At 48.0% G+C, this 14,592-nt stretch overlaps 1 protein-coding gene across 1 annotated transcript; it reads left to right on the top strand.

The window, feature by feature from the left end:
• Positions 1-9,065: 9,065 nt before the first annotated feature.
• Positions 9,066-10,616, top strand: GADD45G (growth arrest and DNA damage inducible gamma). The gene is made up of 4 exons (XM_086414473.1): positions 9,066-9,225; positions 9,488-9,589; positions 9,703-9,916; positions 10,007-10,616. The coding sequence occupies exons 1-4, from the start codon at positions 9,173-9,175 to the stop codon at positions 10,115-10,117; spliced, it is 480 nt and encodes a 159-aa protein (XP_086270599.1). The 5' UTR covers positions 9,066-9,172; the 3' UTR covers positions 10,118-10,616.
• The last annotated feature ends 3,976 nt before the right edge of the window (positions 10,617-14,592 follow it).

Raw genomic sequence — 14,592 nt, 5'->3', positions numbered from 1 at the left:
GCCAATGCAGACTGCTCCAAAAATCCCCTACACCGACACAGGAGACACATCCATCAGAACCTGGGATGCAAATGACGCTCACTTGACTTGCTCACGCATCCATCACTTGATTCGCTCACGCATCCACCACTTGATTTGCTCACGCATCCATCACTTGATTTGCTCACGCATCCATCACTTGATTTGCTCACCCATCCTATAAGAAGATGGCACCTTTATTTTGCTTTTCAAACTTCAGTTTCTTTCCTAAGCTTGCAAATGCAAAGGGGACAGACAGGTAACATACATGAATAAAGTATTCAGGTATCCTCAAAGGGCCGTGGTCGTGAACAGTGACAGTGTTAGTTGTTCAGACCTGTCTGACTCTTTGCGACCCCATAGCCCCCCCACCCCCAGGCTCCTCTGTCCATGGGATTCTCCAGGCAAGAATACTGGAGTGGGTTGCCATTCCCTTCTCCAGCAGATCCTGCTGACCCAGGGATCGAACCCAGGTCTTCTGAATTGCAGGCAGATTCTTTACCATCTGAGCCACCAGCCTATGGTAAACTGAACAGCAGTGCTCAGTTCGGGGGTTCTAGTGCCCTCCTCCAGCTGACAGTTACCATGGTGATGGTGGTGGTAGGAAGATGCTGCAGGCACATGGTAGCCAAATTTTCCTCTTTTCCAAGAGAAGCTGGGCATCCAGATTTTACGTGAGAGCTGCTGATTGTTGAGAGGTGGCCATGACTTTGACTTTTCCTGAGACATCCTATAGGCCAAAGGCAGCATGAAGCTCTGAGAAACCTTTCTGTGCCTTGCGACTTGTGTGAGCTTTTCTTTGTGAGGGGAATGAACTCACTACGTAACAGAGCTTGTACATGCTTCGAAAGTAAATAATTTCAGAAACTGCAAAAGGGACTGACTCATAAAGTTTACTGCTTACTTAAAACCCACTACTTTCCATATCCAAATGGATGGTGATCTCCACCAACATTTCTCAGGAGCGAATGAGAAGTGTTAATCAATCAGTTCAGTTCAGTGACTCAGTCTTGTCCAACTCTTTGTGACACCATGGACTACAGCACACCAGGCCTCCCTGTCTATCACCAACTCTTGGAGTTTACTCAAACTCATGTCCATCCAGTCACTGGATGAGGATGAGACCATCTCATCTTCTGTCGACCCCTTCTTCTTCTGCCTTCAGTCTTTCCCAGCATCAGGGTCTTTTCCAAGGAGTCAGTTCTTCCCATCAGGTGCCAAAGTACTGGAGTTTCAGCTTCAGCATCAGTCCTTCCAATGCATATTCAGGACTGATTTTCTATAGGATGGACTGGTTGGATCTCCTAGCAGCAGCCCAAGGGACTCTGAAGAGTCTTCCCCAACACCACAGTCCAAAAACATCCATTCTTCGGCGCTCAGCTTTCTTTACAGTCCAACTCTCACTCCATACATGACTACTGGAAAAACCATAGCTTTGACTAGACAGACCTTTGTTGGCAAAGTAATGTCTCTGCTTTTTAATATGCTGTCTAGGTTGGTCATAACTTTTCCTCCAAGGAGCAAGCGTCTTTTAATTTCATGGCTATAGTCACCATCTGCAGTGATTTTGGAGCCCCCCCAAAATAAAATCTGTCACTGTTTCCATTGTTTCCCCATCTATTTGCCATGAAGTGATGAGACCGGATGCCATGATCTTAGTTTTCTGTATGTTGAGTTTTAAGCCAACTTTTTCATTCTCCTCTTTCACTTTCATCAAGAGGCTCTTTAGTTCGTCTTTGCTTTCTGCCATTAGGGTGGTGTCATCTGCATATCCGAGGTGATTGATATTTCTCCTGGCAATCTTGATTCCAGCTTGTGCTTCCTCCAGCCCAGCGTTTCTCATGATGTACTCTGCATAGAAGTGAAATAAGCAGGGTGACAATATACAGCCTTGATGTACTCCTTTCCCCATTTGGAACCAGTCTGTTGTTCCATGTCCAGTTCTAACTGTTGCTTTCTGATCTGCATACAGGTTTCTCAAGAGGCAGGTCAGGTGGTCTGGTATTCCCATCTCTTTAAGAGTTTTCCACAGTTTGTTGTGATCTGCACAAAGTCTTTGGCATAGTCAATAAAGCAGAAGTAGATGTTTTTCTGGAACTCTCTTGCTTTTTTGATGATCCAAAGGAAGTTGGTAACTTGATCTCTGGTTCTTTTACCTTTTCTAAATATAGCTTGGACGTCTGGAAGTTCATGGTTCACTGTTGAAGCCTGGCTTGGAGAATTTTGAGCATTACCTTCCTATGAGTGTGATGAGTGCACTGTGCGGTAGTTTGAGCATTCTTTGGCATTGCCTTTCTTTGAGATTGGAATAAAAACTGACTTTTTCCAGTCCTGTGGCCACTGCCGAGTTTTCCAAATTTGCTGGCATATTGAGTGCAGCACTTTCACAGCATCATCTTTCAGGATTTGAAATAGCTCAACTGGAATTCCATCACTTCCACTAGCTTTTTTCATAGTGATGCTTCCTCAGTAAGGCCCACTTGACTTCACATTCCAGGATGTCTGGCTCTAGGTCAGTGATCACACCACTGTGATTATTTGGGTGGTGAAGATCTTTTTTGTATAGTTCTTCTGTGTATTCTTGCCACCTCTTCTTAATATATTTTGCTTCTGTTAGATCCATACCATTTCTGTCCTTTATTGTCCCCATCTTTGCATGAAATGTTCCCTTGGTATCTCTAGTTTTCTTAAAGAGATCTTTAGTCTTTCCCATCCTATTGTTTTCCTCTATTTCTTTGCACTGATCGCTGAGGAAGGCTTTCTTATCTCCCCTTGCTATTGTTTGGAACTCTGCATTCAAATGGGTATATCTTTCCTTTTGTCCTTTGCCCTTAGTTTCTCAGCTATTTGTAAGGCCTCCTCCAGTTTGCCTTTTTGCATTTCATTTTCTTGGGGATGGTCTTGATACCTGCCTCCTGTACAATGTTACGAACCTCCGTCCATAGTTCTTCAGGCACTCTGTCTATCAGATCTAATCCCTTGAATCTATTTGTCACTTCCACTGTATAATCATAAGGAATTTGATTTAGGTCATACCTGAATGGTCTAGTGGTTTTCCCTACTTTCTTCAGTTTAAGTCTGAATTTGGCAATAAGGAGTTCATGAAGTGTTAATAAAAACATGGAAGCACTTCCAAAAGGTTTGTAAAGCAGAACATCTCTGAGGATGTCCCTTTAGTAATGTCACCATCACCTTCACGGTTAAGGCTCAGAGGCACATTAAGGGGTATAATCACAGGGCGCTTGGTGGACGTCACAGTCGCCTGGGACTGGGGGATGCAGCAGGCTGACATGTGGGTTGAATCAGTTTGGGGGCGCAGTGGCAACAGAATGGGACAGGCGGGCTTTAGTCAACCATCTGCTATCTCGGGGTGGGCCAGAGGAGCATCTGAAGGTTCCTGTACTGGGGTGTTGGCTTTGCCCATCCCTCTCCTGTGGTATGACAGGCAAGCTGGATATGGGCTGTCCCAGAGCCAGCAGCTTCTGCATTCGTCCAACTTGTAAGAATGGGGAGGGGGTGTCTGGTGAAGGGCCAACGTAGTCTCCAGACAAAACGTTTCTTTACTAATTGAGATGAAGCCATTTGGACTGACATAATAAACCCATGTGAAGCCATATCCAATGTCAGAAAGGTGATTTTCCTGAAATTCAATACCTTAAAAATGTGAGTGAAGTAGAATAGCCCCAGGGGGTTGTCAATCAGTCCTCTTCTTAGGGCTGGCTCAGTGCCAACTGGAAATGCTGTCTCCCATCCCCACTCCCCTCCTCTGGGGTCCGGGTGTGAGGCCTGGTGTGTAGGGAGATTTCCAGTGTTTAAAATGGGGAGGGGAAAGTAAACTCTAAGATGTCAAATAAGTCTCATTTGTGCAATGAGACATTTTCTGGGGACCTGGAACTAATACATTGAAAACATATTTAACACTTTAAAAAGAGCAATATCTAAGTTTCAACCACTTAAAAATAAATACATTTTATCCAATCAAGGCACACCATCATTGGTTCTATGAAGACCTACAAGACCTTTTAGAACTAACACCCAAAAAAGATGTCCTTTTCATAATAGGGGACTGGAATGCAAAAGTAGGAAGTTAAGAAACACCTGGAGTAACAGGCAAATTTGGCCTTGGAATACGGAATGAAGCAGGGCAAAGACTAATAGAGTTTTGCCAAGAAAATGCACTGGTCATAGCAAACACCCTCTTCCAACAACACAAGAGAAGACTCTACACATGGACATCACCAGATGGTCAACACCGAAATCAGATTGATTATATTCTTTGCAGCCAAAGATGGAGAAGCTCTATACAGTCAGCAAAAACAAGACCAGGAGCTGACTGTGGCTCAGATCATGAACTCCTTATTGCCAAATTCAGACTTAAATTGAAGAAAGTAGGGAAAACCACTAGACCATTCAGGTATGACCTCAATCAAATCCCTTATGATTATGCAGTGGAAGTGAGAAATAGATTTAAGGGACTAGATCTGATAGATAGAGTGCCTGATGAACTATGGAATGAGGTTCATGACATTGTACAGGAGACAGGGATCAAGACCATTCCCATGGAAAAGAAATGCAAAAAAGCACAATGGCTGTCTGGGGAGGCCTTACAAATAGCTGTGAAAAGAAGAGAAGCGAAAAGCAAAGGAGAAAAGGAAAGATATAAGCATCTGAATGCAGAGTTCCAAAGAAAAGCAAGAAGAGATAAGAAAGCCTTCCTCAGCACTCAATGCAAAGAAGTAGAGGAAAACAACAGAATGGGAAAGACTAGAGATCTCTTCAAGAAAATTAGAGATACCAAGGGAACATTTCATGCAAAGATGGACTTGATAAAGGACAGAAATGGTATGGACCTAACAGAAGCAGAAGATATTAAGAAGAGGTGGCAAGAATACACAGAAGAACTGTACAAAAAAGATGTTCACGACTCAGATAATCATGATGGTGTGATCACTGACCTAGAGCCAGACATCCTGGAATGTGAAGTCAAGTGGGCCTTACTTAGGAAGCATCACTATGAAAAAAGCTAGTGGAAGTGTTGGAATTCCAGTTGAGCTATTTCAAATCCTAAAAGATGATGCTGTGAAAGTGCTGCACTCAATATGCCAGCAAATTTGGAAAACTCAGCAGTGGCCACAGGACTGGAAAAGGTCAGTTTTCATTCCAATCTCAAAGAAAGGCAATGCCAAAGAATGCTCAAACTACCGCACAATTGCACTCATCTCACATGCTAGTAAAGTAATGCTCAAAATTCTCCAAGCCAGGCTTCAGCAATACATGAACCGTGAACTTCCTGATGTTCAAGCTGGTTTTAGAAAAGGCAGAGGAACCAGAGATCAAATTGCCAACATCTGCTGGATCATGGGAAAAGCAAGAGAGTTCCAGAAAAACATCTATTTCTGCTTTATTGACTATGCCAAAGCCTTTGACTGTGTGGATCACAATAAACTGTGGAAAATTCTGAAAGAGATGGGAATACCAGACCACTTGACCTGCCTGTTGAGAAATCTGTATGCAGGTCAGGAAGCAACAGTTAGAACTGGACATGGAACAACAGACTGGTTCCAAATAGGAAAAGGAGTATGTCAAGGCTGTATATTGTCACCCTGCTTATTTAACTTATATGCAGAGTGCATCATGAGAAACGCTGGGCTGGAAGAAGCACAAGCTGGAATCAAGATTGCCAGGAGAAATATCAATAACCTCAGATATGCAGATGACACCACCCTTATGGCAGAAAGTGAAGAGGAACTAAAAAGCCTCTTGATGAAAGTGAAAGTGGAGAGTGAAAAAGTTGACTTAAAGTTCAACATTCAGAAAACGAAGATCATGGCATTTGGTCGCATCACTTCATGGGAAATAGATGGGGAAACAGCAGAAACAGTGTCAGACTTTATTTTTCTGGGCTCCAAAATCACTGCAGATGGTGACTGCAGCCATGAAATTAAAAGACACTTACTCCTTGGAAGGAAAGTTATGACCAACCTAGATAGCATATTCAAAAGCAGAGACATTACTTTGCCAACAAAGGTCCGTCTAGTCAAGGCTATGGTTTTTCCAGTGGTCATGTATGGATGTGAGAGTTGGACTGTGAATAAAGCTGAGTGCTGAAGCATTGATGCTTTTGAACTGTGGTGTTGGAGAAGACTCTTGAGAGTCCCTTGGACTGCAAGGAGATCCAACCAGTCCATTCTGAAAGAGATCAGCCCTGGGATTTCTTTGGAAGGAATGATGCTAAGGCTGAAACTGCAGTACTTTGGCCACCTCATGCGAAGAGCTGACTCATTGGAAAAGACTCTGATGCTGGGAGGGATTGGGGGCAGGAGGAGAAGGGGACAACAGAGGATGAGATGGCTGGATGGCATCACTGATTCAATGGACGTGAGTCTGAGTGAACTCCAGGAGTTGGTGATGGACAGGGAGGCCTGGCGTGCTGCGATTCATGGGGTCGCAAAGAGTCAGATTCAACTGAGCGACTGAACTGAACTGAACAAAGGAAGAAGGGGCTTCCCAGGTGGCTCAGTGATAAAACAATCCACCTGACAATGCAGGAGATGCAGAAGATGTGGGTTCGATCCCTGAGTTGGGCAGATATCCTGGAGGAGGAAATGGCAACCCACTCCAGTATTCTTGCCTGAGAAAATTCCATGGACAGAGGAGCCTGGTGGGCTACAGTTAGTTCATAGGGTCACAAAGAGTTGGACACATCTGAGCAACTGAGCATGCAGTGGGCAGTAAAGAAAGAAAGGAAATGGCAGCAAATTAAAGCCACAGGATGCCACCTGGTTCCAGCAATTAGAAAACAATTTTATGGGTACCGGGGGGTGGGGGTTGTGAAGGGGAGGGATAGGTTGGGAGGATAGTATTGACGTATACATGCAACTACATAAAATAGATAACTAATAAGAACTTCTTGCGTAGCACAGGGAACTCTACTTAATACTCTCCTATGACCTATATGGGAAAAGAGTCTAAAAAAGAGTGGATGTGTGGTGTATATGTATAACTGATACACTGTTGTGTACACCTGTAACGCTGGAAATCAACTGCACTCCAGTAAAAATAAAAAATAAAAAAAGACACCTCGGATTTCAGGTGTGTTAGGTGAACAAACACTCAGTTGGCATCTGGGAAGTGTTCCGTTTTCTCAGTTGTCCTCTGCCAGCTGGCCACCGGGGGGCGCAAGAAGCCGGTGCACTGCGTTGTTTTCCTTATTTCCTGTCTTGCTGCAGAGTCGGGACTCCCAGCACGTCCAACAGCTCCTGCACCCGCTAGCTGTCCTGCCCAGTCTAAAAAACCTCACCTAGTAACGGTTAAGGCGGGGTGGGAGAGAGGGAATGCACCAAAGTGCACACAGAGAGATGCAGGCACCAAAAATTATAAGCTCAGTAAGCAAACTTTCTGGAAGTGTCAACTTCCCAGGTGGCTCAGATAGTAAAGAATCTGCCCGCAATGCGGGAGACCCAGGTTCCATCCCTGAGTCGGGAAGATCCCCTGGAGGAGGGCATGACAACCCACTCCGGTATCCTTGCCTGGAGAATCCCATGGAGTCTGGCTGTAGAGTCCATGGGGTTGCAAAGAATCGGACACCACTGAGTGACTAATATTCATTACACACAGGTCCAAAATGGCCCCGGCCAAGCAATGTCTATTAAACGCTCTCAAGCTCTCATATAGTATTATTTATCTATTACTGGAAAACAAGCTTTTAATACATGCATACTTAGGTCAAAATTTTTCAAAATAGCTTGAGAAATAGAGCCTTTTCTTCCGTCAGTACTGGGTTGAAGTCTCCTTTCGTCTTCTCTGGGTTTTGCAGTTTTTGACTTCCATTAATACGTAGCTTAGATGGGGCTCAGCTGACTCTACCAGGGCCCCTCCTTGATCAGAGGGCCAGAGGCCAAGTCCCCACAGTATGTCAATGGAAGTGCGGGTGAAGAGAGGTGCTCAGGAACTTTCCCGTCGGCCTGTAGATGGCGCCCCGGGAAAGGGGTTCCAAGCGTCGTTCCGAAAGCTCTTGGGGCCCCCTGAGCCTAGTGGTCCGGGTAGAGTGCATCCAGCTGCGAAGAAGGTGCAGCAGCCAGGTGTTTCTTCCAACTTCCACGGCTGCTCCGCACTTGTGCTAGAACCTTTTGGGGCGGAATTACATGCAAACGTGTGGTGGGTGTAGCGGGGCCCGTGCAGGGGGCGCGCATTGAGGAGCGCAGGAGCCCCACGCGGCCGCGACCCACCACGCGCCGAGCAGCCCGGCGACCCCCACGCGCGGCGGGGCTCTCCCACCCCACCCAGCGGCAGGTGGACAGTGTCGCTATGAAGAGAAAGCTTCTATTGTCCCTCCTACAAACCGCCACACGCCAGACCTCCGCTATTGTGCGCCCAGCATAGAAATGCAAACGAGCCGCGTGCTCCGGCCGCAATCTGCTCGCGCGCCCTGGCGCCCCGCAGCGCTTAGTAGCGGGCCGGGAGATGGGCTAGACTTTCCAGCGCGACCCGGTCCGGGTCTTGATTGTGCTAGAAGAACCTCGCGCTCGGGGCTCTAGTGTCAGCTGGAGAGGGCTGCTTTCAGGCCTTTAGCTAGCTTAGCCAGCGCAGCCTGTTTTTTAAGTTCCGGTTTAGAAGCAATGGTTTCAAAAACTCCAAATTAAAAGTGAAGGAAAAAATAGAAAGGTAGCAACAAAAATAAACGCAAAAAAAAAAAAAAAATTCTTTAGATTTCCTCAAAGGTGCATTTCACAAATTGCAGCGTACTATTAACAATGAGAGTTTTTTCCCCCCGTAACTTTTTCCTTTTAAGGACTTAAAAAAAAAACAAAAAGGCGAGATGAAATCTGCAGGCTCCAGTCTGCCTGGTAACACCCCGACAAAAGCGGCAGATTTGAGGCATTGTCATCCCCCGCACCCCTCCCCACGTGGCCTTCTGGCACGAGCCGCGGGCAGCCGCCTTATTTGCATCAGAAAGCCGGCGCGGGCCAATGGGCTCGCAGGCTCGCGCCAGCTGGCGGCACCACCCGGCTCAGCCTATATAAGGGCGCACCGAGGCGCTGGGGCTCACTCGCAAGCAGTGGGCTCACCGGGCTGGGTGGTAGACTTTCCTTCTTCGCTCGCGTCTGCTCCGCCCTCTGTTCTTGTGGATAACTTGCTGCTCGCAGATCGCAACATGACTCTGGAAGAACTTCGTGGCCAGGACACGGTTCCAGAAAGCACAGCCAGGTAGGTCGGCGCCGAACGCCGGACGTCTCGGGGCGCGCGGGGATCCTTGTCCTGCCCTGGACGCGTTGGTTGGGCGATAGTCTTTGGGGCCCACCTGGGTGGAAACCGGCTGGGTGGAAGACGGGCGCGAGTGTGTCGGCTGGGCCGAAGGTCCGGCCCTGGGCTGGCGCGCAGGGCTGGGGCGCTGGGGGTGAGTCTCAGGGTCCAGGGATCTCAGCGCACCCTCCGGCCCGTCCGGCTCACCGTGCTGGCTTGTCCGCAGGATGCAGGGCGCCGGGAAAGCGTTGCACGAGCTGCTGTTGTCGGCGCAGCGCCAAGGCTGCCTCACGGCCGGCGTCTACGAGTCAGCCAAAGTCCTGAACGTGTGAGTATCACACGCGGCCCGTGGGAGGAGCGGCAGGGAGACCGGGGAGACGGTGGCTGGGGGCAGCCCTGGCTCCCCGACCTGATCTCACTACCTCTTGCTCGCCCGCGTAGGGACCCCGACAATGTGACCTTCTGCGTGCTAGCCGCTGACGAGGAGGACGAGGGCGATATCGCGCTGCAGATCCACTTCACTTTGATCCAAGCGTTCTGCTGTGAGAACGACATAGACATCGTGCGCGTGGGCGACGTGCAGCGGCTGGCGGCGATCGTGGGTACCGGCGACGAGTCGGGGGCACCTGTAGACCTGCACTGTATCCTCATTTCGGTGAGTGTCGCCTTCGGGCCGATGTGATCCCTGCTCCCCTCTGTTAGCAGCCAGTGCCTAGCCAGGCTGACCTCTGCGTTCTCTCCGCAGAACCCCAATGAGGACGCATGGAAGGACCCCGCCTTGGAGAAGCTTAGCCTGTTCTGCGAGGAGAGCCGCAGCGTCAACGACTGGGTGCCTAATATCACCCTTCCCGAGTGACAGCCCGGTGGGGATCCTTGGTTTGATCGACGTGGTGACGCCCCGGGGCGCCTAGCGCGGGGCTGGCTCTGTGGATGCGCCCTCGGAGGGCGCCGGAGTGCGGCGTGGAGACTGGCAGGCGGGGGCGCGTGGAGAGCGGCGAGGAGGTGCGGTTCCCTCCCGAGGAGGGGCCCGGCGGCGACAAGGGAAGGCTGGCCCCAGCCCAGGACTCTACAAATGTGGGGAGCGGCTGCTCGCCCAGGAAGGCCGGAGGCGGGACCTTGGCCGCGCGGCCGGGAAGGACAGACTGGCCGGGCAGGCGTGACTCAGCAGCCTGTACTCCCGGCAGAAAGGAGGGGAAAGGCAAGGCCAGGCGGCTTGGACTTGGACGATTACAGGAGCTTTGACGGACTTGAGCAGTATGCACTGCTGTTTCAAAACGGATACGGGCAATGCTTCATTTTCTAAAGGACTATGCTGCTGCAGCTTTGAGTTTTACAATAAACTTAACTGAAACAAACTTACTCTCTTTTTTGAGGGCAGGGGATCTTTGTCTGTGGGGGAGGTGGTCAGCGGGACTGCTGCTGATTTCTGAAATTTATGGAACTCCATTTCACCTGTTCCATCTTCCTGTTGGCGCTGAATGGCAGGCTCCTGGGTGCTAGAAGTGGGGGAAGGGACGCTGGCTGGGTATAAGGGCAGAACTTGAGCCCTGCTCCTATTTCTCTCCCTTCAGGAAGATTTTTAAACTTGCAAGACAGGAGCATAATTGGGGTAAGACATCAGTGCAGCAGCTGGCCATCCAACCTGATAGCAGAGACCTTTCCCTCCCCTCCCTCTTCTTTCCTCTCCACCCCCTCCCTTCCAACAGCTGCTTATGGGAACAGCTTGCAGGATGCAGGCAGCTCCTTCCTGCACAATGAGCGTTGCCTTCTGCAGGCACTTTGTGGTCCCTGAGGATGGTGGCAGACTGCTGTCAGGAACCTTTTCCCCTTAAAGGAATGGCACTTACGGCAATGTCACCAGGGTATTAATATCGCATATGACATGACTGCATTTAAGTGTGAGTCATCATTTTGTCATGACTGTGATAGATCTTAAAAGATCTGAGCAAAAATGGCAAGGGAGTATCTACACAAATAGGCGTAAGCAATTCTGAGTGGGGCCAGCATCTGCTATCTACTATTTTGAGTGTTCTCTGCCCACATCAGAGTTATGAGGACTGCTACTATTCACAGCAGCATTGAACGACTTACAGAAGAAAAATAATTCAAATCTTTCTGGCAAAGTCTTGTCTTAAGAAGGATGTAGGAGGAAATGTACTGAGTGAATCAAACTTTTTATATTATTAAACTGATATCTTGCTTTCATGCTGCTGCCTGATTGTACAGCTTTTGGCGGGGGAATATACATGGGACTACATTGCGTTAGCAAGCTGCCCAGTGGTCCACCGCACCTTCTAGGCAAAGGAGGGTTAGTGTGCTGTTTTTCTAAGACGACAATTCGGGTTTCTCAGCAGTCCCAGGCAGCTGATTCGCCTTGTCATGTGCCACTTTTTAAGTTCACTCCATATCCTGAAAGAATTAAAAGAGCTGTACAAGCCTAATGATTTCTACTACAAGAAAAGCATCTTTGTTTCACATTTATTAGCTCTTAAAAATATTTCTCCCTCGACTAGACAGAAGCTCAGTGAAATAATTCAGCTGTGTTTGTGCCAAAGTTTCATTACTGCTTCACCCACTGCTGCTCAAAGCCTTGAGTTTCCCTAGATGATGTGGAGCCCCGCAGGGTGGGTGTCTACAGCAGTCTGCTTTTCTGGGCTCACAACCATTTGCCACAGCATGCTACAGTAAACACAAACGGAGCACGATTCGTTTAAAATGTACCCTTCAATGAGTAAATCCAGCAGCATATTGCATAGGACAGGCAGCAGATCCTCCCACCGGCCCACTGACCCTTGTAGAACATTCAGTTGGCAGCTCTGTAAGAAACTTGGCTTTTGTGGATTAGAATTTACAGCAAGGGCACCTGTTGGAGACCTAGGGGCTAAAAAAATTTATAGGGAGGGAAAAAAAATGCATGCTTGGACATCGTGCCAGCCCCAAAGCTTGTGCTTAAATTTTTTGGAGTGGTGTGAACAAGCATTTAATGCTATTAAAATGAAACACTCCAGAGGATATGTAATAAAATGCAGCGTGCTTATAAACACATTATTGTATCCATACTTCCAACAATTCTAAGTGGTAATGCATAGATAAACTAATTATCACATGCACAATGAGGTGATCCATGCAGACTGATTATCACAATGTCCTGCATCTAGAAAGAGCTGAATGAATGTTGATGACAGTAATACTTAGGATCAAGGTGTTTGCTAAAGATCTTAAAAGTCAAATGGGCTGGTGGATTTGGACCTGGCTGTCTGGTTCCAAGGCCTAACACTTTACCTCCTGTGCGGCACATCTGGGAAGGAGGACTACTTTCTTAATTTTATACGTTTGTAAAAGTTTACATATTCATTGTAGAAAAATCGGAAAACACACACACACACAAGGCAGGAAAAAAGTAGAAGCGCTGTAATGGGCCGTCTCCAAATTTTGGTGTGTTTCCTCGTTGCTTTTTCCACACTTCTGAGGGGTACATACCGTGCAGTATACAGAACCACGTGCAACAGTTTTTAAGAAACTCATCTTGGGACTTCTCTGGTGGTCCAGGAGCTAAGACTCTGGGCTCTTGGTGCAGGGGGCCCAGGTTCGATCCCTGGTTGGGGAGCTAGAGCCCACCTGCTGCAACTAAGAGTTTGCGTGCAGCAGCTAAAGATCCCTCAATATCTCGATGAAGATCGATCATCCTGTGCAGCAACTAAGACCTGGAGAGGCCTAATAAATAAATAGATAGTAAAGAAAAAGCAGCTCATCTTCACCTGCATTTGGTTGTCTCCTGTTTCTTCTCCTTGACATTGTGTTGCATGCCCCCATGTCATTTGGCGAACTTGGAGGCTGGGGTCTTCAGTGCTGCAGGGGGATCCAGCATAGAAGTGACAGAGCACACTGAGGCATATAATCTGGTAAGCAGGTGGTGGGGGGGAGTCCTTTTAAACAAACAGTCCTCACCAAGCAAGACAGATGTCAGTTATATGCAGGCACCAAGCAAGGCTGTGCCCGCCCCGGGGCAATGAGCATCAATCACGTTCATCTTTCAGTTCAAATAAAACTGTTTGCATGTGATCATGGCTAGAAAACATTGCTTCCCTGTAGCTCAAATGATAAGGAATCTGCCTGCGATGCAGGAGACCAGGGTTCAGTCCCTTGGTTGGGAAGATTCTCTGGAGAAGGGAATGGCAATCCACTCCAGTATTCTTGCCTGGAGAATTCCATGGACAGAGAAGCCTGGCAGGCTATAGCTTGTGGGGTCACAAAGAGTCGGACATAACCGAGTGACTAACACACACACACACACACACACACACAGAAAACATTGCACTGGCAAAGCAGTAGTTGTGAAGACGAAAGGAAAACAGAAATTAAAGAAGGAGCAACGCTGGGGATCAGGCAGCCCTTGTCCACACAAGGAGCTGGGGCCTCCAGTTTTCCCTTTGGTAGGACAAGAGGACAAAATGATCACTTGAGATTTATTTTTTAAAGGCTGTAATTCTATGTGTTACACATTTTATGGAAACATTAGCACCTGTGGCACAATGAGCATTGCTCTCCAGGTTCACAAAGAGCCACTTGAGAAACAGCGATAGAGTTTTACAAAAGCGAAGCAAGGATGTTGGCAAACAAAGTGAGACTGGGAGGTAAGTTCAGTGGGCAGATATTCATTTTCCCTTTTTTTTCAGAGTTCTTGAGCTTTCCCATGGGTTTTCAAGCTATCAGACCCTGCACTCCTCAGGACGTGTGAGTCCCCCAGAAATCAAAATGGTGCTGTTCTTCCCCAGCCACTGAGAAGAGGCTTTACTGCCGTAGTAGAGTGGGGAGGTGTGATTCTTTGTGGATTGCAGGACGTCTGGAACCATGTGGAGGCTTTGATTTCTGTCTGTGGGCAAAGTTACATGTGTTTCTTTGGAAACAGACTTGTTTTTTAAGTTTAGCTCAAACTGTATCTTCCAGAAGAGATTTCTCTTTTCTTGTCAAGTAAGGTGTGCATGTGAGGAACTCCTGATGTTCTCTTCCAGGCAGCGAGGAGGAGGTGTGGGCAGCAGTCCTCTGTGAGGGGCCAGGGCTGCTGGACAGAGTCTGGATTCTAGGAAGTGGCTCCTGGAAGCTGCTGGAAACAACCCTCAGGGCTGCGTGATTCCAGCTCAGCAGGGGGCAAAGACCTTTAGAGCCTCTGTGAGCTGGGACTGGAAAGGGGCTGCTGCTTCCCTGCCTCATGGTGAGGAGGTGGGCACTGTCCTTGGCTGCCAGGCTGAGGGATGGGGTTGGGCTGTTCATGCATTCATTCCCTCATTTATTCATTCATTCACTGCTTTCTTCATTCATTCAGCTGGCATT

This window comes from Bos grunniens, chromosome 8, assembly GCF_055505025.1.
Source record: "Bos grunniens cultivar Pamir isolate PY7600 chromosome 8, Bosgru_T2T1.0, whole genome shotgun sequence".
In the NCBI taxonomy this organism is placed as follows: Eukaryota; Metazoa; Chordata; class Mammalia; order Artiodactyla; family Bovidae; genus Bos; species Bos grunniens.
Note: the sequence above shows the minus strand (reverse complement) of the source record. Positions and strands in the feature narration are given on the sequence as shown.

Coding starts and splice junctions, on each gene's coding strand:
- GADD45G (XM_086414473.1), top strand. CDS start 9,173: ATGACTCTGGAAGAACTTCGTGGCCAGGACACGGTTCCAGAAAGCACA. Junction 9,226..9,487: donor GTTCCAGAAAGCACAGCCAG/GTAGGTCGGCGC, acceptor GCTTGTCCGCAG/GATGCAGGGCGCCGGGAAAG. Junction 9,917..10,006: donor TGCACTGTATCCTCATTTCG/GTGAGTGTCGCC, acceptor TTCTCTCCGCAG/AACCCCAATGAGGACGCATG.